The following is a 26,165-nucleotide window of genomic DNA, read 5'->3' on the forward strand; positions in this document are numbered from 1 at the left end:
CTTGGCGTCAACACGTGAGAAAGAGAGGTGTCTCAAAAGATCGAAACAGCCTGGTCTCTCTACCTCAGCCAGGACATTATTATTCATGTTTAAACCGAAAGAGACATAAGAAGCTACTACAATGCCCACAATCACCCTGCCGCCGAAAGAGAACGCGCTCTTCAAAAGAATTCTGGTAGGTTAAAATACCCGAGATCACGTTAGCTTGCTGGCTAATGGTAGTTTGCCAAGTAGCCTTCAGTTGCGAGATCTACAAGAGACGTGCCAGTGAATTAGGGATGTGTTCGCTACGCCAGACACACTGCGATTAAGTCGGCAGTTTTATTAAGCAGTAGCTGGAACACCGCGAAACCAGTCACGTGTTGTAGTTCTGGTGCCTGGCCATGGGGACGTATTCGGCTCGGACGTCTATGAGCACGTTTGTCTGGGGTCTGTTTCCAAAACAGTTGCACCTTGTTGGACTAGTTAAGTCCAGCGGCTGCAGGAGCTGGTCAGCCCAGATGGAGGTACGAGGAGCTTCCTCTCACTGCTCTACTGATCATTTACAGTGTCGCATAGATAAGAAGGCGCAGCGGTTTATTAAATACAGCAACGTGAAAACCGGCACATCGAAACACGTCAGCCGCTTCTGTTATAGTTAAGAGACTCGAAAACACGCATGCATGTTGATGCCCTCTGCTGCCGTTTGACAGCTCCTCGCTGTGGCGTTACACTGCATCAGACGCATTATCAATAATAAGCTTTAATGACGGTTTGAATTGAAATATATGGAGAAAGCATAAAGTCTTAAAAACTGCTGTAAATGTTCTGCAGGCAGGTCTGCGTGGTCACAATAACAGACCCTTGCGCTGACTGTACGGTGATGACATTTACGTCACTGGGCCGTGGGGATCCTCGCAGACTTGTTGATGCTGCTTTAGGAGCATGTGGTGCTTTTCCTGCTGGCTGGAGGAAGGACAGAGTCACTGGAACAGTGTTTTCTTTTGCAGACCTACAGTAATGTACTGTTCGTGGACTTTAAGATGACTCGCTGCAGTGTCAGGCACCTGATATAATGTGCTTTGTCCTTTTTCACAGAGGTGTTATGAACACAAGCAGTACAGGAATGGTCTGAAGTTCTGCAAACAGATCCTGAGTAACCCCAAGTTTTCTGAGCATGGAGGTAAGAACCTGATGCACCGTGCTCACTGTCAGCCTCCAGTCGTTTTAGGGGTGACGTGATATTTAATGATATTAACACAATGTGACACAGTGATCATTGTGTACATTTGGTTGCACTCCCATACAGTGGAATAAGCACCAGAATCCCAGTGTGAATTCATCCAGGAACACTGGGATTAAACAGCTGTAAACAACTGCCGCTCTTTCTAAACTCCTACATTCAGTATTCTAAAGTTTAAATCCAAAACTAAAAATGTTGCCAGTAAAACTTTGGGTCTGTTATCTTGGACACTGAATTAGTATTAAAATTCATTCTTAATATCTGCACCATCATAACGTTTTCAGCAGCACAGACACTTTGCATCAAAGCACAGGCCAAAGTTCAGACTGCTTGCTTTTCTTTATTGCTGCTGCCACACATGCTAAGGCTTACAAACATTACATTGCTTACATTAAGATTCTTTTATTTGACTTTGACCTTTGATTCTGCTTCAGATTTTTTCTCGGACCTTTTAAAATGTATTTAATTTTGCAATTAAGAAAATTATTTCTTCGAAATGTAAAATTTTAAAATGCACATAAATACATTTGGAAAGGTCTTTTTTGACAGATGTTTGCAGCTGGATGCAGTTTCTATAATGGACCCAGAGCAGATCACTCTGAAAGACCTGCGTTTTTTTTGCTCTTTTGAATATTTATTATTGCTCGTTAATAAGAGAGAATTTTTTTTATCTGATTACTCGATTAATTAATGGAATTATTGATGGAGTACTTGCTTAATAAAATAATTGATAGCTGAACCCCTGATAGTTGAATGTATGAATAAAGAAATTAGTGGTGGCTCAACCCTTTTGCACTCTATGTAAATGTCTTCATTTCCAAAAGAATGTCATGCTTGGAATAATTGCTGCCTGTGGTACTTTGAAAAATCCCAAGTGGAGTCACATGTTCAGAATCTTGATATTGAAAACTGTTCAGTTCAATATTAGTTATGTTGCCGACGACAACAACAGAACCGTAAGTGAGCAAAAACTGGGAATAAGATGGTTGCGTGTCATAAGTATCTGTTCTGCTGATATCTCTGTGATGAAGCAAACTTCCCCTCACCGAGTTTCAAATTGATACCATCGGTGTATTTACTAATAATCCTGGACAGTTTGGTCAAGGTCAGAGGTCAAGGTGTCTGAAAGTCCTGTGAAGAACTCTAATAACTTGAGAACAAGGTGATTAATGCCATAGGTGCACCTACCAGGAGGCTGACGAGTTCTGCTCTCCACCACTAATATGTTGTCTTACTGTTAGGGTAAGATCATTCCCAGCTCTGGCTTCAGGAGCAGACAGACTTTAATGAAGTCCAAAGCAGTAAGGAAGCTTCGTCACTGTTAACGCCTCCATGATGAGCTGCGATTCAGACTGTGAGCCAAAGTTGATCAGTTATTATCACAGCACAGAGGTTCCTGCATCATCTGGAAAGCCTGGAGCCCAGAGGAGTGCAGGCTTTTTAATGCAAGCTGCTGAGGTTTTACAGTTTGACGAAACTCAGTAAAGATATAATGAGCAATGTTTAACATAAAAGCTGCTAAATTACTCTCTGCACATATCTCTGTGAAGAAAGTAACATTTAAGAGTGGTGAAATGCGTCACATCGTGTCAGCTTTCTCTGAATGCGTCACTCCTTCCTGCTCCAGAGACGCTGGCCATGAAGGGTTTAACTCTCAACTGTCTGGGCAAGAAGGAGGAGGCGTACGAGCTGGTGAGACGAGGCCTGCGCAACGACCTCAAGAGCCACGTCTGTATCCTTTCAGTGCTCCTGCCTTTGTTCAGCTTAACAGCAGCTGCTGAATCCACTCTGAGAAACCTGTGAAAAATGTCTGCCTGAGTTCTCATATGAACTCGTGTAACGTGTGGGTAACTGTGTTTATGCGTGATTTTCTCTGACGCTCTGACCGTGCCAGGCTGGCATGTGTATGGCCTGCTGCAGCGCTCAGATAAAAAGTATGACGAGGCCATCAAGTGTTACCGTAACGCTCTGAAGTGGGATAAGGACAATCTGCAGATTCTCCGAGACCTCTCCTTGTTGCAGATCCAGATGAGAGACTTGGAAGGATACAGGGTGAGGAATGACAAATGAGACCGTCTGAATCAAAAGATGGCCGTAGAAGGCTGACACTGGGCAAACTGATCTCGTGCGTCAGTTTCCTTTTTAGCGTCAAAACACGGAAAGTCGGATTGTAAACACGGACAGTTGTGGACTAACATTGCTGCTTCCGTGCGCATGGCGCCTCTTTCCCTCTCCAGGAGACTCGGTACCAGCTGTTACAGCTCCGCCCAGCCCAACGAGCTTCCTGGATCGGCTATGCAGTGGCTTATCACCTGTTAGAGGACTTTGACATGGCTGCAAAGATTGTTGAGGAATTCCGCAAAACACAACAGGTGAGTAGCTCTGGATAAGAAGGCCTTCATGACCTTAACTAAGCAGTGATCATTTAAAGTATTCGAGCTGTTGCAGAAAAAGCCTTGTTCTCATCGACTTCTGGAAGTCTGCACGTCTTTCTGCAGCTACACTTGCTGCCACTTGGTGGCAGGTTTAAGGGACATCTGCACGGGCTTCATTTTTCTGACCAGGAAGTTAGGCTCGTCTGTTTGGCTGTCTGTAGTGAGAAGCAGCAGAAGGTCTGATCGATGCATTAGTGTGCACTCTGGGGTGTCCAGTCCATCCAACCTTCTAGGAAAATTACTACTAATAATAAAAATAATATACGTGAAGTTCAAAGTGAAACATCCGGCCTAATATGGGCATTTCAAGTCCATGTGGCAATGTATCATTTTTTGTTCCTTTTTATGTGCGTTGTTTTTCAGACATCGCCTGACAAAGTGGATTACGAGTACAGTGAACTGCTGCTGTATCAGAACCAGGTCCTAAGGGAAGCCGGGCTGCACAAGGAGGCCTTCGATCACCTCAACAGCTACGAGAAACAGATCTGTGACAAGCTGGCTGTGGAGGAGACCCGAGGTGGGTAGTGCAGTGTCGTGCTGCTCACTGAGTGTTTGCAGGTGGTAAACCAAGTCAAGTCTGCAGCTTCTGCAAATGTTTTTCAGCTGCTGTTCATAAGAAAATGAATTATCAGCTTCACTGGACTTTAGCGCCAACAAAATAGATTTGGCACACAAGAATAAAGCACACTCAGTGTACTGTGTGTAGTTAGTGGGCAGCACTGTTGGCTCACAGCAGGAGGTGGGCTCCTCACAGTCTAAAGACGTGCAGTTAGTGGGGTTAGCTGTGAATGTGACTGTAAATGTCTCTGTGTTAGCCTCGCTCCATGTGATGTCACCTCGCTCCATGTGATGTCACCTCGCTCCATGTGATGTCACCTCGCTCCATGTGATGTCACCTCGCTCCATGTGATGTCACCTCGCTCCATGTGATGTCACCTCGCTCCATGGTGCCTGGGATTAGTCCCAGCCCTTCCCTGCTACGCTCATTCCTTTTCAGTTTCACTTTATTTCTGAAGCGCTTTAAAACAATATAACAGCTGTACACAAAAATAAAAGAATAAAGCCGTACAGGGTAAGAGGTTTAAGAAAAGGTGTGTTTTTAAATGGGTTTGAGAAGCAGCAAGAGATGGAGCCTGCCTGACCTGCAGTGGCAGACGAAACTGCAGAGGCTCCGTCTGGTTTTATTAAATGTCTTTGTGACAGTGAAGAGCACCTGGTTAACTGAGGAGCACTGACGGCATGTGGGAGGGAAGCAGCTCAGACAAATAAGAAGGGAAAGACCATTAAGACTTAATGGGAAGCCAATGAAGGGACACTGAACCTGGGGTAATGTGCTCTCGTTTGCTTGTACCGGTTTAAAATCGTGCAGCAGCATTTTGTACCCGCTGCAGACGTGACAGGGAGGCCTGGCCGAGTCCAGTCTAAAGAGAATCACAATAATCCAGGAGAGACGTGATGAATGCATGGATCGGAGTCTCCAGGTGGCATCTAAACAGGACCGGCTTAATTTTTGACAGCTGCCCCCACTGCTCCAGTGTGGAGATGAGGCTGTGTCAGAAGCAGCTGTTAGATCTTAAAGCACAGGTAAAAGATAAGATAAGATAACCTTTATTAGTCCCACACGTGGGAAATTTGTTTTGTCACAGCAGGAAGTGGACAGTGCAAAAGTTATGAGGCAAAAATTAGAATACAATAAGAATAAATACAGTACACAGCTGTACAGAATAGAATAAAATACTATATACAGTAGAATAAAATAAAATAAATATACAATAAGATAAAAATAGAATACAAATACAAATACTATATACAACTGAGTAAAAATACAACGATGACAGAAAGGATTATTGCACTTAGTATTATTGCACATGTGTGGATGTGTGTGCTTGATCAGTTAAAGTCTTTATTATGGAGTCTGACAGCAGTGGGGAGGAAAGACCTGCGAAATCTCTCCGTCCCACACCGTGGGTGCCGCAGTCTCCCACTGAAGGAGCTGCTCAGTGCTGTCACAGTCTGCTGCATGGGGTGGGAGATGTTGTCCATCAGGGATGACAGCTTAGCCGCCGTTCTCCTGTCACTCACCACCTCCACTGGGTCCAGAGGGCATCCTAGAACAGAGCTGGCCCTTCGGATCACCCTGTTCAGTCTCTTCCTGTCCCCAGCAGAGATGCTGCCGCCCCAGCAGACCACGCCATAAAAGATAGCAGAAGCCACAACAGAGTCATAGAAGGTCTTCAGGAGTGGGCCCTCCACCCCAAACGACCTGAGTCTCCGCAGCAGGTACAGCCTGCTCTGCCCTTTCCTGTAGAGGGCGTCTGAGTTATGAGTCCAGTCCAGTCTATTGTTCAGATGAACACCAAGGTACCTGTAGCTGTCCACAGCCTCAATGTCCATACCCTGGATGTTCAGTGGTTGCAGTGGAGAATGCTTGTGCCTGCGGAAGTCTACCACCAGCTCCTTGGTTTTACTGGCGTTGATCTGGAGGTAGTTCAGCTGGCACCAGTCCACAAAGTCTTGGGTCAGACCTCTGTACTCCTTGTCGTCCCCATCAGTGATGAGGCCGACTATTGCAGAGTCATCAGAGAACTTCTGCAGGAAGCACTGGGTGGAATTGTGGGAGAAGTCTGCAGTGTAGATGGTGAAGAGGAACGGAGCCAGAACCGTTCCCTGTGGGGCCCCCGTACTGCAGACGACCCTGTCCGACACACAGCCCTGAGTCCTCACATACTGTGGTCGGTCGGTGAGGTAGTCCAGGATCCAGGTAGTGAGGTGATGGTCCACTCCAGAGTTCTCCAGCTTGTCCTTCAGAACCGAGGGAAGAATAGTGTTGAAGGCACTGGAGAAATCAAAGAACATGATTCTCACAGTGCTTCCAGCGGTCTCCAGGTGAGCGAGGGAACGATGTAGGAGGTGAATGACGGCATCATCCGCTCCAATGCCAGGCTGGTAGGCAAACTGAAGTGGGTCCAGTGATGAGCTTGTTAGGCGCCGAAGCTGAGCCAGGACCAACCGCTCCAGGGTCTTCATCAGGTGGGATGTCAGAGCCACCGGCCTGTAGCTGTTGAGGTCCTTGGGGCGTGAAGTCTTTGGCACTGGTACAACACAGGAGGTTTTCCAGAGCTGTGGGACTCTTCCCAACCTCAGGCTCAGGTTGAAGAGGTGCTCCATCACCCCACACAGTTGGTCCGCGCAGGACCTGACGACCCTCGAGCTGATGCCATCTGGGCCCGCTGCCTTCTTGCCATTAATCCTCCTCAGTTCCCTCCTAACCTGGGTGGTTGAGAGAGACAGGCTGGAGCCTTGTGTTGAGTGTGTATTGGATGCTGTTGTTGGGGGTGGGGGGGAGTGAGCAGGGTGAATAGAGGAGGTGTGACGTGTCTGAGGTGGAGCAGCAGCAGTGGGGGTGGGTGAGTCTGCAGCCGATGTTGCAGACTGCCTCATGGCTGAGTCAAATCTGTTGAAGAAATGACTCAGTTCATTTGCCCATCTCACATCCCTCCCAGGCAGAGAGTTCTGCTGTTTGTGGCCCGAGATGGTTCTGAGGCCTCTCCAGACTTCACCAACGTTGTTTTGCTGAAGCTGGTTCTCCATCTTCTGCCTGTAGCTCTCCTTCCCTTTCCTTAAAAACACTGTTCCCAGAATCCATCGCTAAAAAGATGTCATTAAAAACTCTTAAAAGAGCAGATTTGGTGCTGTGGTGTGTTTTAAACCCAGACTGGAACATTTCCAGGTGTAAACAGTACCTTTTTTGGCAACTTGGAGGGCGACAAAGCAGAAGGGTCAAGGTTTCATCAACAAAAGAAACCCGGCCTTCAGCAAACAAAAGGGGAAAGAGACAAGAATGGCTGTGGGTGTCGTTGGTGTTAAAAGTGTGAGACCTCTGAGTCAGCGAGTGTTTGTGTTTGCAGGAGAGCTGCTGCTAAAGCTGGAGAAACATCAGGAGGCTTCAGAGGTCTACAGAAGACTCCAGGAAAGGAACCCAGAAAACTGGGCCTACTACCAAGGCCTGGAAAAGGCCTTAAAGCCAGGTGAGGACTTTCTCATCCATCACACTTCTTCTGTTGTTACTTATTATAATGAAGGCGTTGTCGTCTCCCTGCCTGGCTGCTGCACAGGCAGCGTGGACACAAGTTTGTGATTGCAATCACGTGGAGAACAAAGCAACGTTGAGTCTCAAATTTATGCCTGTTAGAAAAATTCCCTTATGAAGTGAGACGCAGAGAGTAGCGAGCTGCATTTATTCTGTGTGCAAGGAAACAACAGCACATATAATGAATGTCTATGCACGTGCTGGTCTTTGAGTCCTCCGGCAGAGTAGAAAAGCACTATATAAGAATCAGTTTACCATTTACTCCTGCTGAGCTTTAGAAAGGATCCTGGGAACAGATATGTGCCTCGGGGACACACACAGCTCTGCACAGCTTTAATTTTAGAGAGTGTTGCATAACTTTTTCTAGAAATGCATCTACTAAAAGTTCTGATCTCCAGTCTGAGGTCCAATCTCAGTGACTTTGACCCCAAGTTCAAAGGTCAAGTTTTCAAAAATCCTGTGAACGTGATCTAGAATTTTGAAATTGATGCTCCAGGTGTATCTACTAGAAAGATGACGGGTACCACTGGCCAGCACCAGTATTTCCTGTGTTTGTGGTTATTAGTACTACAAATACTCTGTTGTACTTGCCCTGCAGTTATGATGCTGTGCTTCCTGGTAGAGCTGTGCCATATCACACAGTCCTAATGAGAAGATAATAATAGTTGATTGTAAAAGTCTCACACACATGCACACAGATCAGGGGGAGGGGTCTGTGTCTGACAGTCAGACTCGGACAGCGAACAGAAATAAGGAGGAATAATAAAGTGGCAGCTGGTGAAAGTCTCCTGCTCAAGAACAGACATGCCAGCAGAACGTTTCCTGTTTCCTTTGGTCTGCTGAAATCTGCAGTGGCTGTAAACAAAAAGCTCCTTGAAACCACAGATATTTCATCAGAATCTCTGCATTTGAAAGTGCAGCTCTCATTTCATCCAGTGCATTTCCCAGTCCCTGATATGGTGGTTTTAGAGATCTTAGCAACTTCAGAATAGAGTGCAGTGTTTTCCCAGAGATGTTTGAAGCTGCGGTGCCAGTAAACGCAGCTAGCAGCACCGCAGGCTGGAGATGTCTGCTCGGTCATGGACTCTGTTGGTGCAAAACCTTTGTTGCTGTCTGATATATGCACCTAATTACAACAGGCAGCTCCTCCAGAGTCCAAAGAAGTGCTCACCCTGCACCCGTTTGAAGCACCTCTCACACACAGTGTAGAATCTGGATGCCTCGGTTTCATTAACACTTTGGTCCATTTTTCTGAAAAGGTCGGGGATGAACTTTGGTGCCACCCTTCCCGGCATGGTTCCACTGCTCTCACCATGGAGTCAGGAACATGACATTTCATTTTACTCAGTGGCGTCTGTGGATTCACACACACAGCTGTTCCAGGCCTTAGTAAGTGGGCCTTGTTGTTGAGTTTGGTGCTCTATCCATTTTCTTTTTTTTGCCATGACCTTCATATCGTTTCTTGTTAGAGCTCACATGTAGGGCTGTTCGATATAACGATGTATATCTGATGACGATATAAAAACGTCTGTCGTTTCATTTGACGCTATCGTTTGTTTCGTGGTGTCGCAAAATAAACTGTTTACAGCAATATTTGTTCATGGTTCTGATGTCACTGTAGAGGCTGTATTCATTTATTAAACGTCTCTCTTTCTCTTATATTTAATATAACCACACTACAGAAGCGCCTGTTTTTATGCATCGTCGATGCAACAACGACGGTAACAGCATCGCGTGTCCGCTTGTTTATGTTCCACATAAACCTTTCACAATAAAGCTCAAGATCCTGTTGAGACTTTTCAAAATAAACTGAATCACGTGAAAGAGCAGATTATTTATAGATGAGAAGTAAAAAAGAGCCGCCAGGTGCTAAAAAATAAACCTCAGACTCCAACGTTAGAACAGGCTTCTCCCCGCAGCACGCCGTGTAATAAATACTCACAAAGAAAACGGCGCCGTTACAACTTTTGTCTAAAATGTATCGTTTCATGCATCGGTTAAAACACTCGACTCCAGCTACACGACGCGCAGCTGGAAACACTTCACACAAGTGGAGATTCACAGAGTTTACAGAAAATGTTACATTTTTGTGATTTATATCGTTATCGGACGATAGATGTCTTATATCGGGAGATGAGATTCTGGTCATATCGCACAGCCCTACCAACATGTTTTTGTCCACTTTTGTAGAACTGCTCATATGTTGGGCATTTTGCGTGTGGAAAGTAGAGTTTCAGGAGTCTGTTTAAACATTTTCTGGTTGTTTTTCTTTTTTTAAGGTAAATTTTTTTTGCCTTTTCGCCTTTATTGGATAGAGACGGTGTAGATAGACGGAAAGCAGGGAGCAAGAGAGGGGAGGACGTGCAGAGGGTCGGACTCAAACCCGGGCGTATTGCTCTCCGGCCATACGACATATGGTTGCCTGCTCATCCACTGAGCTACGCCGGCACCCCTGGTTGTTTCTTTTTTGAGAACTGAGGACATCTGATAACTGCATGTTCATTTCTGTCACAAACTGGAAAAGTAGCTTTGGTCAGTTGCAAAGTTTGTATCTGCTGTGCACGGGGTAAGAGGGTCCTACTGTGGTCTGGGAGAGTCCTGCAACTCTTTGTCTGCAAATACAGTATATAATGACATGATTATATGCATTTCTACTGCTCATACACTAGTGACAGTATTTACTGATCAATATCCATAAATGAAAATTGTAAATAAATGACACTAGATGAGCACAAATCTGATTCAGTTCAATTCAATTTTATTTACACAGCACCAAATCACAACAACAGTCGCCTCAAGGTGCTTTATACTGTACAGTAGACCCTACAATAACACATACAGAGGAAACCCAACAATCATATGACCCCCTATGAGCAGCACTTTGGCGACAGTGGGAAGGAAAAACTCCCTTTTAACAGGAAGAAACCTCCAGCAGAACCAGGCTCAGGAGGGGCGGGGCCATCTGCTGTGATTGGTTGGGGTGAGAGAAGGAAGACAGGATAAAGAGAGACAGAGGTTAATAACAGATATGATTCAATGCAGAGAGGTCTGTTAACACATAGTGAGTGAAGAAGAAGCACCCAGTGCATCATGGGAATCCCCAGCAGCCTACGTCTATTGGAGCATAACTAAGGCTACGTTCACACTGCAGGTGAAAGTGCATCAAATCCTTTTTTTTTTTTAACCCTCTGCGACCCATCTATCCGATCATGGTGTGACAGTGTGAAAACCACAAATCCGATATTTTCAAATCCAACCTGGGTCACTTTCATATGTGGTACTGAATGCGATACATATCTGATGTTTTAGAAAGCGACTGCCGCTCACTGACACAAGACAGACGCCGATTATCAGCAACGCAGAAGCGCCTGAGAACACATGGCGAACGCTTCCTGGCCATCCCGTGTAGATGTCAGTGAAACTGTTGGGAAGACAACGTTGGAGAAACGTGAACATTTTCTTTGTACTGTGTAATCTGCAGATTCTGACAGAAATCTGCAGCTATCCTTTGAAGCACCGCTCCTCTAAAACAGCAACAAGGATCATTATTATGCAAATAACAAAATAACTTTATAACTTAAAGCAAAATTGGGAAACATAAAGTCCGAAGTCTTTACATTAAGGCCATCAGTCAAACAACACTGTTGTTCTGGGTCTAAACAGAGCGCGTCGTGTGTGACGTCTTCTTTTGTGCATGCGGACGCTTTGAGCGTTCACACTAGAGCGCGTTTGCTGTCGCATTTTATTTGTAGTGTGAACGAGCAGACAAAAAAATCGGATTTGATCAAAAAATCTGAATTGAGCATCAAGACCTGCAGAGTGAACGCAGCCTCAGGGAGGATTCAGGGTCACCTGATCCAGCCTAACTATACGCTTTAGCAACTGAAGACTTGAATTTCACCTTATTCTTTGCTGTGTGTCCTTCTCTCTTCTCCACTACTTGCACACTTTGTCCCAGTTAAAAGCCCGTCTGCTTCTTTCACAGTGGGTGTGAAGGTCCTCCTCCTGGGGTCAGGGTGGGGCTCCTGTGGGTTTGAGCACTAACATTTTGTTCACATTAAAACTTTGACATTTTGCACAATGACAGGTGATACTGTGAAAATGACAATTTTTATTAACATTTCTACTACTCGTGGTCATTTAAGGGTTATTAACCGTTATAGATGAACATTCTTAATAAATGACGTTAGAATAAGCACAAAACTGATGAAGAACTTCAATTTCACTTTCAATTTTCCATCTGTCTGTCTCGAGTCTTCAGTGGTTGTACACGCTGATCCACTTCATTTCTGGAGGCTGTTTTGATACGATTCAATAAACTGAAGCCTCTGTCACAATCTGCACTGGACGCCTGAATGTAGCACAAATATCCACAAGCTGTGAGCCCATGTCTGCTGCTCTATGCTCCAAACTGATGTCTGAGCTCGTCCCAGTCCTTGTGTACCTGCTGATGCTCGAACAGCAGCATGGAGCCATGGCGCCTGCTCTTTGTGCTGTAATAATGTGGGGAATGTGGTCATAGCACACTCTTAGCTCTTAACAGCCACGTTCATCCCTTTGTAGTTACAGTTTGTTGTCCTCTGTGGCTGCGAGATAATGCACCATTTGACCACCAAACAAACTGAACTCAGCAGATATCCTGAGTGAGCAGAAGTTTGGATTGTCTGTGTGAATTTGTGATATTAACTGACCCCTGCAGCTTTAGTTGACCATTTCCTCCTTTCTCTTCAGGCAGTTTAGAGGCGCGGCAGAAGATTTATGAAGCGTCCTGCATAAAGTTTCCTAAAGGCCTCGTTCCCCGAAGGCTGCCTCTCAACTTCCTCACTGGTAAACCTGGATTTTTGGCAAATACACCTTTTCTGTCTGTTATGTCTTTTATTTTATTAAATACCAAATCACAATGTTGTTATTCTCACACTTGTGTTTACTGCTTCTGTGAGGTGGTGTTTTTATTTTTTAAATAAAGAGAAAAAATTAGCTTATGGCTGTATCTGTGTCAGTGCGTAACACGATGGACCCAGCATGTTTTTATCAAGTATGCGCTGCCCCTGAAGTTTAGGGTTTGTACAAAGTTGCCATCAACAGTTAGAATTCATCACAGCAAACAGGAAGGAATCAGCTGCGGCTCAGAATAGGCGACACTCATGACCTGGGATTTGTTGTCTCTGTATTTGGTGCGCTCAGAATTAGCAGAAACAAACTGATTAGTCAGCTTATGAGTGTAACTCACATTTTAGTGACAGCGTAAACCTCGCTGTGTGTTTGCTGTGTGTTTGTGCTGGCCAGGGGAGAGGTTTCGTCAGTCTCTGGACAGCTACCTGAGGATCAACTTCAGCAAAGGCTGTCCTCCCGTCTTCACCACCCTCAAGTCCCTTTACAGCGACAAAGAGAAAGTACGTTTGTGGTGCTTAAAACGTAAGTCTGTTTTGAAAATGTTCTTTAAAATAAAGGGATAATAAAGTTGTTTTCTCTACGTGCAGGTCACAGTTATTGAAGAATCAGTAGTTGGCTATGAAACCTGTTTAAAAAGCTGTCGAATGTTTAGTGAAAATGGTGAGTGCTAATTGGTTATAATGGTTTCCATCATCTCCAGTCTCCATTTATTTATTTGAAAGTTTGTGACTTGAACCAAAGCTCAGTGACAGCTGTACTAAATGTGTGCACAGATGATGGGAAGGAGGAACCCCCCACCACCCTGTTGTGGGTACAGTACTTCCTGGCACAGCACTTTGACTTCGTCGGCCAGCCACGCCTGGCGCTGGAGTTCATTAATGCAGCCATCGACAGCACACCTACGCTCATTGAGCTCTTCCTCATCAAAGCCAAGATCTACAAGGTGTGGTGGAAAGCTCTGCACACACAGGTGTTTTTGTTCACTGTGTGATCTTTCCATGTCTGCTAACCCAGCTCCTCTGCCCTCTAGCATGCAGGCAACATAAAAGAAGCAGCTCGGTGGATGGACGAGGCTCAGGCCCTGGACACTGCAGACCGCTTCATTAATTCCAAGTGTGCCAAGTACATGCTGAAGGCTGGCCTCATCAAGGAAGCAGAGGAGATGTGCTCCAAGTTCACACGAGTAAGCAGATGGCATGTTTGAAATGTTGCCAAAGTAATAAAACTCCAGCATTGTGTCAGTGATCGAGAGGGAGGAGTCATTGGGACGGGGAGTGTGGACCTGAGCTGGTGTTGTTTGGCCTTCCAGTTTGTACATAGCACTCAACAGCAAAGCCTATAATTGAAGTTAAGAGATTATATATCTGTGTGTGTGTGTGTGTGTGTGTGTGTGTGTGTGTGTGTGTGTGTGTGTGTGTGTGTGTGTGTGTGTGTGTATACATATATGTATATATATGTACTCGCCTCTGCATCATTATCCTTCAAGCTCGGGTCCTCTACCAGAGGCCTGGGAGCTTGAGGGTCCTGCGCAGTATCTTAGCTGTTCCCAGGACTGCGCTCTTCTGGACAGAGATCTCCGATGTTGTTCCCGGGATCTGCTGGAGCCACTCGCCTAGCTTGGGAGTCACCGCACCGAGTGCTCCGATTACCACGGGGACCACCGTTACCTTCACCCTCCACATCCTCTCCAGCTCTTCTCTGAGCCAAAAACGTGTGTGTGTGTGTGTGTGTGTGTGTGTGTGTGTGTGTGTGTGTGTGTGTTGCCTTTTGCATCACTCTGTGATTAAGGAGCTTGGAAAGAAAAGCGTCTGGACTTCTGTAAGTTGCTTGAAGACGTTTCACCTCTCATCCGAGAAGCTTCTTCAGTTCTATGAGTCACATGGTGGAGAGTCCCAGATTTAAACCCCGTGGGAGTGTCCCCCCAAAGAGGGACAACTTAAAGAAGTCCAGACGCTTTTCTTTCCAAGCTCCTTAGACTACGATGCCCTTCACAGACATCACTCTGACACAACAAACCTGCTGTACAGGGTCAGTGCAGCTGTGACTGAAATGCTGTCAAGTTCAGCTCAAAGCTGAAAAGATCAAAGATGTGATCCGTCTGTTTGCATGAAGACAAAACACCAACCTCGTTGTCTACGTAAACCTTTTCTTCAGCTACTCAGCTTCAGCTTAGCACCAGCACATATCATTTTCCTCAGTTTGTCTTCTGGTGGCACAAAGTAAGTTTGGAAGTTTGTGTATTTCAGGAAGGCACGTCGGCAGTGGATAACCTGAACGAGATGCAGTGCATGTGGTTCCAGACAGAATGTGCGTTGGCCTACAAGGCGCTGAACAAGTACGGAGAGGCCCTGAAGAAGTGCCATGAAATTGAGAGAGTGAGTTCATTGTTCATATTCACACGTTCCACCCAACTGCTAACGACAAACGTTCAAACCTTTTCTACAATATCCTGCTACCTCTCTAGTTCAGGTGACAATCTCTGGCTTGAAGACAAATAAAAGATTTCCAAAAACATCATAGATTGCAGCACAGTCTTACCTTTCAAGTTCAGCTAATTTCCACAAAGTCTTAATCCAAGTAACTGAGACGACCTAACGTTATCATAACGATCAGAAGTTTTCTGATCACCTGCTGATCAAAGCTGCCCCCTTCTTCTCCTCATCAGCATTTTGTGGAGATCACTGATGACCAGTTTGACTTCCACACCTACTGCATGAGGAAGATGACGCTGCGCTCCTACGTGGACCTGCTGAAGCTGGAGGATGTCCTACGGCAGCACCCATTTTATTACAAAGCTGCTCGCACTGCAATACAGATCTACCTGACCCTGCACGACAAACCTCTGACTGATGACAGCAAGGAGAGCCAGGCAGACACGGGTCAGACTCTATGTGCACGCGCAGCACGACTTTGATTTACAAGTAGCTCTTTTAACGATGTTATGAACTGGTTCTTATCTTTCTACCCTATCTGAGCACTCAACTTTACACAGCTTACCTCATTCACCATATCACACAGGCAAGTTCTTCCTGTCTACCATTCATATACATTCATACTCAGATGGATGTGTCGCAATGCAAATTTAGGCTTAGTTTGTTTGTAAGGATATTAGGCTTGCAGGGATTGAAGCACCAACCTTGGATAGATGGCTTGATATTTAGCTTCTGAAATACAGATTGTTAAAGAGTTAAAGATGATTTTAACTTTCAGAACACTCGTGGGGGGTCTTGGCTTTTTTAGTCTTTGCTTGCAAAGATGTGTAACTTTCATACCACTCAGAAAACAAAAATGGATGCATTTTCCTGCAGAACTTGTGTAAAACTATCTCTGTACATGAAAACAGCATTTTCAAATTTGGGACATTGCACAAAATGTAAAAAACAAACAAAACTGAACTAAAACAAACAAAAAAGCCATTGACAGTTCTGAGTTTCAGAATCTGATATGTTCACAGACTCGATCCACAAGCTTAGGCTGTGTTCTGCAGTACAGGCCTGCACACATAGCCAAAAGCTTTGGCCTGGTGTCCTGTACAGCAGCGGTCTCAAACCTTTTTTGCGCCACGGACCAGTTTATGCCCGACAATATTTTCACGGACCGGCCTTTAAGGTGTCGCGGATAAATACAACAAAATAAAACTAGTACCGGTACCGAAAAAAAGAAGATTTATTCATAACACACGTGAAAAGACCCAGGAAAACCTAGTAAACGATAAAAACGATAACAAAATAACGCTGAAAACCGATAAAAACCCTGAAAACCACACATTTCACACCTGAACCTCAACTCTCGCGGCCCGGCACCAAACGACTCACAGACCGGTACCGGTCCGAGGCCCGGGGGTTGGGGATCGCTGCTGTACAGGGGTTAAGCCCGAGTTGTTTACTAAATCAAATTTTAAAACCAGTCTTTCAGTGTACAGTCAAGTTGAGGTCTGTTCTGTCTTCAGACGTAGCAGACATGCAAAGCTGGAGTATAAGGCACTGCATTATGTCATAACACTGGTTTTCTCTTTCTTCTCTATAGAAAATCTGACAGACAAGGAGCTGAAGAAACTGCGCAATAAACAGCGAAGAGCACAGAAGAAGGCCCAGTTAGAAGAGGAGAAGAAGAACGCAGAGAAGGAAAAGCAGCTCAAGAACCAGAAGAAGAAGAAGGAGGATGATGACGAAGAGATTGGAGGGCCTAAAGAGGAGCTAATACCAGACAAACTGGCCAAGGTGGGCAGATGTTTGCAGCTGGTGCAGCTGCCCTCAGTCATACATGTTACTAATGAAACAACTCCTCCTTCCAGCCGGAGAATCCTTTGGATGAAGCAGTCAAGTTCTTGATCCCACTTAAGAACCTGGTGCGGAAAAAGGTTGAGACTCATCTGCTGGCTTTTGAGATCTACTTCAGGAAAGGTGAGACGGGCTTCAGCACAAAGACTCATCTCAGTTTGTACTGTTGTATTGCTATTCCAGTGTCCAAGTCCACACTAGGTGTTCCAGAAGTATCTTTGGCTTATTGTCACAGTAACATGACGTGCAGGTTTAGTGTGGAGCAGCGTTTGCTTTGATGCTGCAGGGTCTAACTCTGTAGATGAAGAGGGAAAGTGTGGGTGAGGGCATGCAGATGAGTCTGCATGCCGCTCTGACTCCCATGTCCCCACCCTTTCTCTGACTGCTGTTGAAGTTCTTCTGGAGGATGAACTTGAAGTTCTCATGGTCCATGGCCTCTGAAATGCCACGCTGGTACTGCAGTGCACTTGTGCCCTCACTATATTTGTGGGTACACCATGCCTGTCAAACATCCTGTCCTGCTACCTGATCGAACTTCCTGGTGTTTTTCACCAGTTCCTTCCAGAATCTCCTCCAGCAACGGCACAAATCAAAGCACAGTCGGACACATTCCCCAACCTAGAGGTGCAGAGAAACATCTACCTGATGGTATCTCTCACCTTCATGCTCCTTCAAGCTCAGGCTGCCCATTAGGAAGGTGACGTGTCAAGTCTCGAGCTTATTTCAGTAGCCAGGGGTCAGACTGCAAGGGCCTCAACTGTTGACCACAACCCAATTCACTCAGGTGGTGAGCCCCAAGAAGGCGGGCCCATGTTGCTAATTTGTGCTGCACCTTAACATGACTCTGTGGACTAAGGCTCTGCCACTAGACCCTCTCCTTCATGGCCTGGTTCCAGAGTGAGGTGGAGATGATAGTCACCTGAATGAGAATCTGAAAGGCACAGAAGAGCACTAGGATGGAAGAGATTGACTCATGGAAAACGAGAAAGCTTAAGAGATGTAATAATAACTAGCAGCCTGAACATCTAGAAATGAAGGTAGATGGAGGAATTCAGAGTTCGACTTTCTTACATTCTGGAAAAATGACAAAAACGTTGTCCCTCTGTCTTTCTCCAGAGAAGTACCTGCTGATGCTGCAGTCCATAAAGAGGGCTGTTCACATAGAACCTAATAATCCATGGCTGCATCAGTGTCTTGTCCGCTTTTTCAAAGGAGGTAAGTGTGACCTTCTGTGAGCTACGTGAACTGCTGTGATTGTCTCGGGGTATCACCGTTCAAAGCTTCACTGGGCTGTCTTATATACTTACAGTGAGTGGGAGCACGGATCTGGCAGAGGCAGTGAGAACGGTGCTGAAGCACGAGATCTCCAGGCTGTTTGGAGAGAGCAGCCCTCAGAGCTTCAACAAGAGCTACCTGAGCCAACACTCCAACTCCATCCCACACAGACTGGCTGGTACGCAAACCTGGTGGTGAATGTTATGACCCACTGTGGGCTCAGACACTGTGGGGTCAGACACTGTGGGCTCAGACACTGTGGGCTCAGACACTGTGGGGTCAAACACCGTGGGGTCAAACACCGTGGGGTCAAACACCGTGGGGTCAGACACCGTGGGGTCAAACACCGTGGGCTCAGACACCGTGGGCTCAGACACTGTGGGCTCAGACACTGTGGGCTCAGACACTGTGGGGTCAAACACTGTGGGGTCAGACACTGTGGGCTCAGACACTGTGGGCTCAGACACTGTGGGGTCAAACACTGTGGGGTCAAACACCGTGGGGTCAAACACCGTGGGGTCAGACACTGTGGGGTCAAACACTGTGGGCTCAGACACTGTGGGGTCAAACACTGTGGGCTCAGACACTGTGGGGTCAAACACTGTGGGCTCAGACACTGTGGGGTCAGACACTGTGGGGTCAGACACTGTGGGGTCAAACACTGTGGGCTCAGACACTGTGGGGTCAAACACTGTGGGCTCAGACACTGTGGGCTCAGACACTGTGGGCTCAGACACTGTGGGGTCAAACACTGGGTCAAACACTGTGGGGTCAGACACTGTGGGGTCAGACACTGTGGGGTCAGACACTGATATTGCTCTTAGCTTATAAACCCTATAAAATCATGCCAGCTAATGTTACCCTTTTTTTTGGTATCTAAAAATTAAACTTTCCCCCTGATAAACAGTTTAATTACATTCTCACACCATATTGGAGTTTACTCACCAAGCATCAGAGTCCAACAAAGTTAATTTCACTTCAAAGACTTTTCACTAATACCGGCTAACAGAGGCTAATAGTAGCTAACAGAGACTAATAGTAGCTAACAGAGGCTAATAGTAGCTAACAGAGGCTAATAGTAGCTAACAGAGGCTAATAGTAGCTAACAGAGACTAATAGTAGCTAACAGAGGCTAATAGTAGCTAACAGAGGCTAATGGTAACAAACAGCGACTAATAGTAGCCCTTACTAAGAGTTCAGGATATTTTCAACAACTTGCCTCTGTATTGCTGTCATCAGTCAGAAATGAGCTTCTCTGACTTCTCTGTTCAGACCTGTTTACTGATGTTGAGCCTGTCACACCAGGTCTCCCCATGTGCTTCAGAAAAACCCTGAAACATGCTGAGTTTTGTACATGACCAGAAAGAGTGAATCAAGTTGCCAGTGACAGATTTGCATCTCTGACAGACGGGTGAGATGTTGGGGTTATGAAACCTTTCTGTGGAGTAATGTGGCATCCACTGCACGTGACTGTGACAGGAATAAGGAGACTTATCAGCGTCAGTATTGAATTTATTCATCCGTGGTGTCGAGTTGGGCACGTTTGCTTTTTTAAAATATATAATCTCAAATTTTTAAGTACCAGATGCAGGGATTTTGTAAATATTCTCTAATTGTGTGAACGACACAAATGTATTTTCTATCTAAAGATCCCAAATGTTACACATGCCTTTCTTTTTGCAGACTGTGAGTTTAGATCAGTTTTCCAATTAGTTTCAAAGAATGATTTCCACAAATTAGAGCATCATAAAGTACATATTGGCAGCCTTAATGTATTGTTTTGTCTATCCATCAGATTCTCAGTGTATTTAATAATAACAAACCTGTTACTAAAATATGATTTAACTTGAGTAGGGTGATGGAGATCAGCAAGCAATGTTGTTTTATTCTTATGGGATAGTTGTTCATACGCAGCCACGCTGGGCAGGTGTGCAGTGTGGACCGTTTTCCCACCATGTGAGGATGGACAATCCCAAGGGAAAAACGCCAACTTCCTCTGATTCTGGCAGATAAGTCTTTGAAATTCTGACTTCTTTGTAATTTTCCACTCTCAACAAGAATTGGCCAAATAGGTGGCAAAAATGTGGCAGAACAATAATTTTAGTTAATTATTTTAATTTGACATCCTCGTACCAGGATGGATGCCCCGCTTTGCTTGCTCTCTTATTTTGCCAAACCAGCTGTGGAAGGTTCTTCTGGATTGTTTGTCGTGATTCCCGTCCATCGCTGTTATGAAAGGGACGGGCTGTAAATAAGTAACATCCACCCAAGAGGAGACCGGCATACATCTGCTTACCTCCATGTATAGAAAAACCAGAAACTGATTTGGTGTTAAGAGAGAGGGGACTTAGAGACATGTCAGAGAATATCATCACGAGATTATCTCAACTGCATGTAATGTAGTTCTGTAGCACATAAAGGAAGAAAAGGGGACAACCTTTGTTAGAGTAGATCGTTACACTGTTACAAGAACAATGAACAACAGTTTGGCTTCTCTCTGTTAGCAGATGTAGACTTTTACATTAAAATTGCTTCAGAATATACGATCCACAGATACGTGTTGTATACAGTCGTGATGTGTACCAATCTATTCTATAAATGTGGGTCCAAAACCAAACTTAAAGGGTGCGTCATGTCGAACGGTTCTATTTCATTGAATGACTGATTCCACTGTTTGTCCTGCATACAAAATGTTGACAAGGTGACACAAATTAAATACGTGTGCCTGCCTGGCATAAAGCCAGTGTGGTCTGATGGATAATTTCAGTCTATTAACCAGTTTTTCTTTTGGCAGTAACAAAGTAGGACAGCAGCTAAACATTTCATAGAATCCAGTGTTGAAGGCATCTGGTTACTGGCTTTATTATCTAAGTGGGAAGATATTATGGTTTGTATTTCTTTCAGCTCAGTGTGAGCATGTAAATTAAGCTGAATCATCAGATATTGTGGGGAGCACTAACAGCTCAAAGAATGCATCCCCAAGTTTACCTGCTTCACCTTGCAAATGGAAAACCTTTGCATAAAAATAATCAAAATCTCTGTTGGTTTTATCCAGGATTGTCAGAAAACTGCCGTTTTGTCACTTTATCCTTTGTGTAACCTTAAATGCTCATGAATGCTTTAATTAACAGGCTAATACTCAGCGGAGTTTAGCCCCAAACTCAGTGCTTCTGTGCACGTCTGCAGGAAAATGCACAGTTAATGTTTGTGGAACTAAACAATCCACACTGGGGAATACAAGCTAACTAGAGATGGAAACGTGTACAAAGCATAGGACAGCAACAAGGAGGAAAAACAGGGATAAACAAAAGACAAAGACTGCAACTATAAATGCACAGAAGGTTTGGGATTGAAAGAGAGGAAACACCTCGGGAACACAGCTGAAACTGATAAGAGACCACGAAACTGAATACTACTGAAATAAACCTGAATACTTAACAAATGGGACGGGGATTACCTAAATAAAACAGGGAGACAAACATCACTGACAGAAACGTGACACAACAGGGCGAACACGAGGGAAATGATCATATAAAACTAGGCAGAAAGACTAGAATAGAGAACCGTTTCATGGTCTCAGAGAGAGTGGAATCGATAGAGATCGGATCCATCGATCAGAAAGACTGAAGAGAACAGAAGGATGATAGGGACGTCAAATATGATCACATTTATCAGCGTTACCTTTCACTGAATATCTAATCTTCTCCAATTTTAGACGTGGTGTCACTGAGTGCTGGAGGGAGCTTAGTTGACTTCTGCTGAAGGAGAAGACGATGTCTTGCCAGTAAGGAAATAAACGCCAAAATGTTTCATTGGTTAGAGGTAAACCAGTTATAGTCGACTGGGAGCCTAAATATGGCAACACGGGGGAAGGTCACTGAAAGGATCTTTGTCGTGGTATCGAAATAATTCTGCCAAAAGCGAGCGAGGAGTGAGCAAGAGAAGAGCACGTGTCAAGTTGCCCGATGGCTTTGTCGCAGTGATGACACTGGGATAGATTTAGAGCAATGGACTCTGAGGGTGCCATGATGCAAGGATTCCTTATACACTGTGAGCAGTACTGGGAACAGTTTATCCTGACACTTTTAAAGTGGAAACAGGACCAGGAGACTTATTACTTTGCATGCTTCTCATGGCGACAGTGATTTCGCCATGGCGTCAGGTTTTTTAGCAGCGTCCGAGTTTATCATGGGGAAATTGAGACGGTCTAGAAACAAACTCATTTCAGTGGAGATTTAGATTTATATAAACAGCATTAAATGAGTGAAAAACTTCCTCGTGGTGTTACACGCTGAAGGAAGGTTCATCCAGGTGCACTGAAACACAGTTCAGTGTTACTGACGCTTCCATTACAATAACTGGCCGGCGTTGCTTTTGTGAGCGATTATTTTGCCGGTCGCCCGTTCTGCCTGTTGGTCGCGTTCTCATCAGTGTCGTTTTTCCTTTTGTTAATTTTTGCTTCCTCAGGTTTGGTCAGAAACAATAATTCAGTAACACATTTGATGATTAAATGGTGATTAAATGGCTTTATTCCATTGAAAATGTGAAAGTCAGGTGTAGTTCCCTGTACTCCAGCTGAGACCAACCTGAACCCCGTTCAGAGTCCGACAGCCTCCTCCAGAGTAATTCAAGGTGGATGTTTCTCACCCAGCATTGACAGCTCTGGGGTGGAGCTGGATCCGGTCCCAACCGTAGCAGACGCCCGCTGGCTGTAAGGACGAGGACTCCCTTACTGTTAGTTATATTATAATTTTATAGCACACCTTTCACTTAATTAAGGGCACTTTATCACTTTAACCATGGATTTGCACATAAGAAGTTTAATTATTTATTGAATATTTATTGGGAATTTTAAAAGCAGTTGGTAGCCTTGTTTCAGATCCTGCACAGCTGCTCCTCATCAAGGAACGTGGTGGTGTCTGTGAAAAGGACGGTGACTGAGAGAAAATAAGCTTTACCAGTAAGAAGTAATGCAAACGTGTGTGAAAAATGTAGAATTAAAGGTGATGCAAAGAAGTGACTGTAAGATGTGAGGACTCACCTTTCTTTCCTGTGTTGTCTCCAAGGTCCAGACACCATTTAAAGGTTCTGGGAGAGACCGTGGGTTAAGGGAGTGTGGGCAGTCTTTGTGCTTGGATGTTTGGGTTTTTATAATAAGGGCTTTGGTATAAGATTAAAGTCAAATATCTGTTAATATGAAAGTGTGAAATGTATATATTTATTTATTCTAATTGATATATTGTGTAATGTGGTGGAAGGTTGGGATTTGAGAATTTACCTGTGAGTGGAATAATGGTTTAGTCTGTGACAGCTGGAAGTACTTAAGGCTGCCAGTTGTCAGTAGATGAAGTGTTTGTAAGGAGAGCTGTATGCAAATTAATACTTGTTCCACTGCACTTGCCCTGGTCCATCTCACTGTGATTCCAGCCGCTAAGGGCCGCCCTGTTACACCAACCATGGTCATCGTGGGTACCGTCCAAATGTCGTGTCTTCGATGTCTTGGCTACAACATGTTTGTCCTGTCCTACCCACCAGGCTAGGATCATTCACGTGATAGGGGGGGTCAGCATATTGCAGCCAACCGAGTTCTGTTTTCTAACTATTGGTGGAAGTTTGGTACGCTGTAACTTTAAGCCTCTTAACACTGGTGTATGTATAAGGGAAGAGTAACTGTTTGTCTAAACACAACAGTAGCAAAGTGCCAAAAGTCAATTTAAATGGTGTTTCTGGCACTTTGCTACTGGCCATTTGTTCCCGTTTGTTTAAATGTGGAAGACAAGTTTGGCAGGTTTAAGATGATGTTTTTGCACCAACATGGTCAAAGAGCTGAAACAAACGAGCAAACAAAACCAAACAAACCTGGCACTGTGTGCTCCCCGTCCTTTATACAAACACAAAGCAGTTTGACTGCACGTGAAGCGGTTTTACGTTCGCCTTTATCCAAACCTTAAATGTTCAAATGGACTTGTTCTTACACAGCTTTGTCTCCTCCAGCTGAGCACTTTATACAGCTCTACATGTTTTAATATAAATATAATCCAGGAAACGTGGAATAACACTTTGATGTTGTCTCCAGTAAGTGAACATTTTAGCAGCAGCTTAGCCCTCAAACGTTGCACACCAATGACTGCACACATGTTTAAGCTTAGTTACTAGTTTGCACTTGAACATGTATGCATTTGTAAAACGTTTGAGATCCCTCCCCTTACCATCAACGGGCTTCTACTGATCCTTTATATTTCAAAGGTCATGTTATATGTTCATGTTAAATTAAAACGGCATCGTGTCATATTTATGTTTATCGATCATATTGTGAATTTTAGGGTGTTTGAGAGGAAAAATATGAGTACTCATATTTGCTCAGGAAATCACTTTGGTCCCATAGAAATGAATGTAAAACAACAAACGTGTGATGCTAGTTTGCAACAGACGCTGTTTACAGACATTTTGAAATCAGGTGCTCTACAACCCGGCGGGTCGGTGTTCCCTTTAATATAATTCTTATATTTGAACTATACAATAGGAAATGCTATAATGTTAATAAACCCCTAAAACTCATATTTTGTCAAATCTTTCAGGAGGTAAATTTCCAGATTGGCCTCTGCAGAGCCTCAGACCTCATTATCGAAGCGCTCGTCTTGACAGAGAACAGAGCGAAACCCCTCCTGAGGTGGTGTTAGAATATCCTTTTAAAAATAACTGTTTCTGAACCGTTTCATCTACAACGAACTAGAAAGGAGCTCGCCACAGAGCGCTGGCTGTGTCGGATAACAAAGACGGTCATATTGCTTTTCATGCTCGTTCGAATTGTGCAGATTCTGTCAGTTCGTACGTGATGTTCAGTGTTGTTTGAAATCATTGTGTGTCGTCTCTCAGCCGCTAAGATGATGGTTTACCTGGAGCCTTCTTCTGATAAGATGGCGTGTGAGATAGCTACAGCGCTGGACGAGTCGCTGGCTGGACGAAGCATTCAGGTTTGTGGTGCTGTCCACAGTGACGTCACACAGCAGCTTTGTGTCCACTGTAGTTGACTTTGTGTGTGTTGTGCTGCAGATCTGTGCCGAGGTCCTGGAGGCTTTGCGTGACGGCCAGCTAGGTGAGGGTCAGCAGAAGGCAGCTGAGGCCTATCGAGCTGCCTGCCATAAGATCTACCCCTACAGCCTGGCCTTCATGCCGCCTGGTTACCAGGACAACAGCACCGTAATCAGCTCTAACGGCGACCTGTCGGCAGGAGAGCTCGATGACATTGCGAATGAAATGTGAGACGTGATGAGGAGGAGAAGCGAGCATGTTGCCACACGCCGTAGCCCCTCCCAACAACAAACAAACTCCCTGACATTGCACTGAGCTGGATGGACCGAGTGCCACAGGAGACACAGAGACCTTTTTTTAACAAAAATCGTACTGTTGTTGAGTACATGTAAAACAGAAAAAACACGAATACGTTTCGGGAGGCTTGAAAGGATTGTGGGAGACGTGGACCTCCTGGGTAAATGGCTTCTGTAAACACAGTCTAGGCTTTTATAACTCCTGTGTTTTCATGCCATCTTCTTCTTGTTGGTGCAGCTGCTTCTCAGATTTTTAAAAGTAATTTATATATTACAAACTGATGGATTAATAAAACAATGTTTGCAAAACTAAACAGTACTCGTGATGGCGTTAATGATGTTTGTGTGCTCAGGTAAGTGACATCACATGCAGCCTAGTGCCATGACTGTTTGTGTTGGCTGCCTCAACAAAACCTCAAACCCCAATCAGAGGTCATGGCTATGGATGCCCATTTCCACCACACAAAAAATAAAAAATTCTCCATAACTCGAAATTTCGAGTCAGCTCTGTTGGGTCTGCGCTTCACAGGCCCCGCTGGTTTAGACTTATTCCCGTTAACGAAGCAAGACGAACAGCTCGACCGGTTTTTCACATGCTAGCAAGGCAAGGACCTCAGAGCAGCCTTCTGCCCTCGGTGTCAG

General features: G+C 44.8%; 1 protein-coding gene and 1 long non-coding RNA gene across 4 annotated transcripts; both read left to right on the plus strand.

Moving 5' to 3' along the window:
* Window positions 1-34: 34 nt before the first annotated feature.
* On the plus strand, window positions 35-25,837 carry LOC308408861 (N-alpha-acetyltransferase 15, NatA auxiliary subunit-like). 3 transcript variants are annotated; one of them, XM_080901268.1, is made up of 20 exons: window positions 35-175; window positions 1,078-1,162; window positions 2,850-2,954; window positions 3,117-3,274; window positions 3,460-3,594; window positions 4,021-4,174; window positions 7,566-7,685; window positions 12,479-12,574; window positions 13,034-13,140; window positions 13,228-13,300; window positions 13,414-13,583; window positions 13,671-13,823; window positions 14,887-15,015; window positions 15,306-15,519; window positions 16,667-16,860; window positions 16,935-17,043; window positions 18,037-18,135; window positions 18,230-18,373; window positions 25,072-25,169; window positions 25,249-25,837. In XM_080901268.1, exons 1-20 carry the CDS (start codon window positions 122-124, stop codon window positions 25,456-25,458), a joined length of 2,607 nt encoding a protein of 868 aa, XP_080757394.1. In that variant the 5' UTR covers window positions 35-121; the 3' UTR covers window positions 25,459-25,837. The 3 variants fall into 3 exon arrangements, with proteins under 3 accessions (XP_080757394.1, XP_080757395.1, XP_080757393.1); XM_080901267.1 differs by lacking the exon at window positions 35-175 and adding an exon at window positions 850-996; XM_080901269.1 differs by lacking the exons at window positions 35-175; window positions 25,072-25,169; window positions 25,249-25,837 and adding exons at window positions 847-996; window positions 24,774-25,050.
* Window positions 19,001-24,530, plus strand: LOC308408865. The gene is made up of 3 exons (XR_013973860.1): window positions 19,001-19,206; window positions 19,247-19,286; window positions 19,327-24,530. It is a non-coding gene; the product is annotated as an uncharacterized lncRNA (long non-coding RNA).
* Window positions 25,838-26,165: the final 328 nt, after the last annotated feature.

The sequence above is a fragment of the Rhamphochromis sp. 'chilingali' genome, assembly GCF_963969265.1.
Source record: "Rhamphochromis sp. 'chilingali' genome assembly, chromosome: 13".
Classification (NCBI taxonomy): Eukaryota; Metazoa; Chordata; class Actinopteri; order Cichliformes; family Cichlidae; genus Rhamphochromis; species Rhamphochromis sp. 'chilingali'.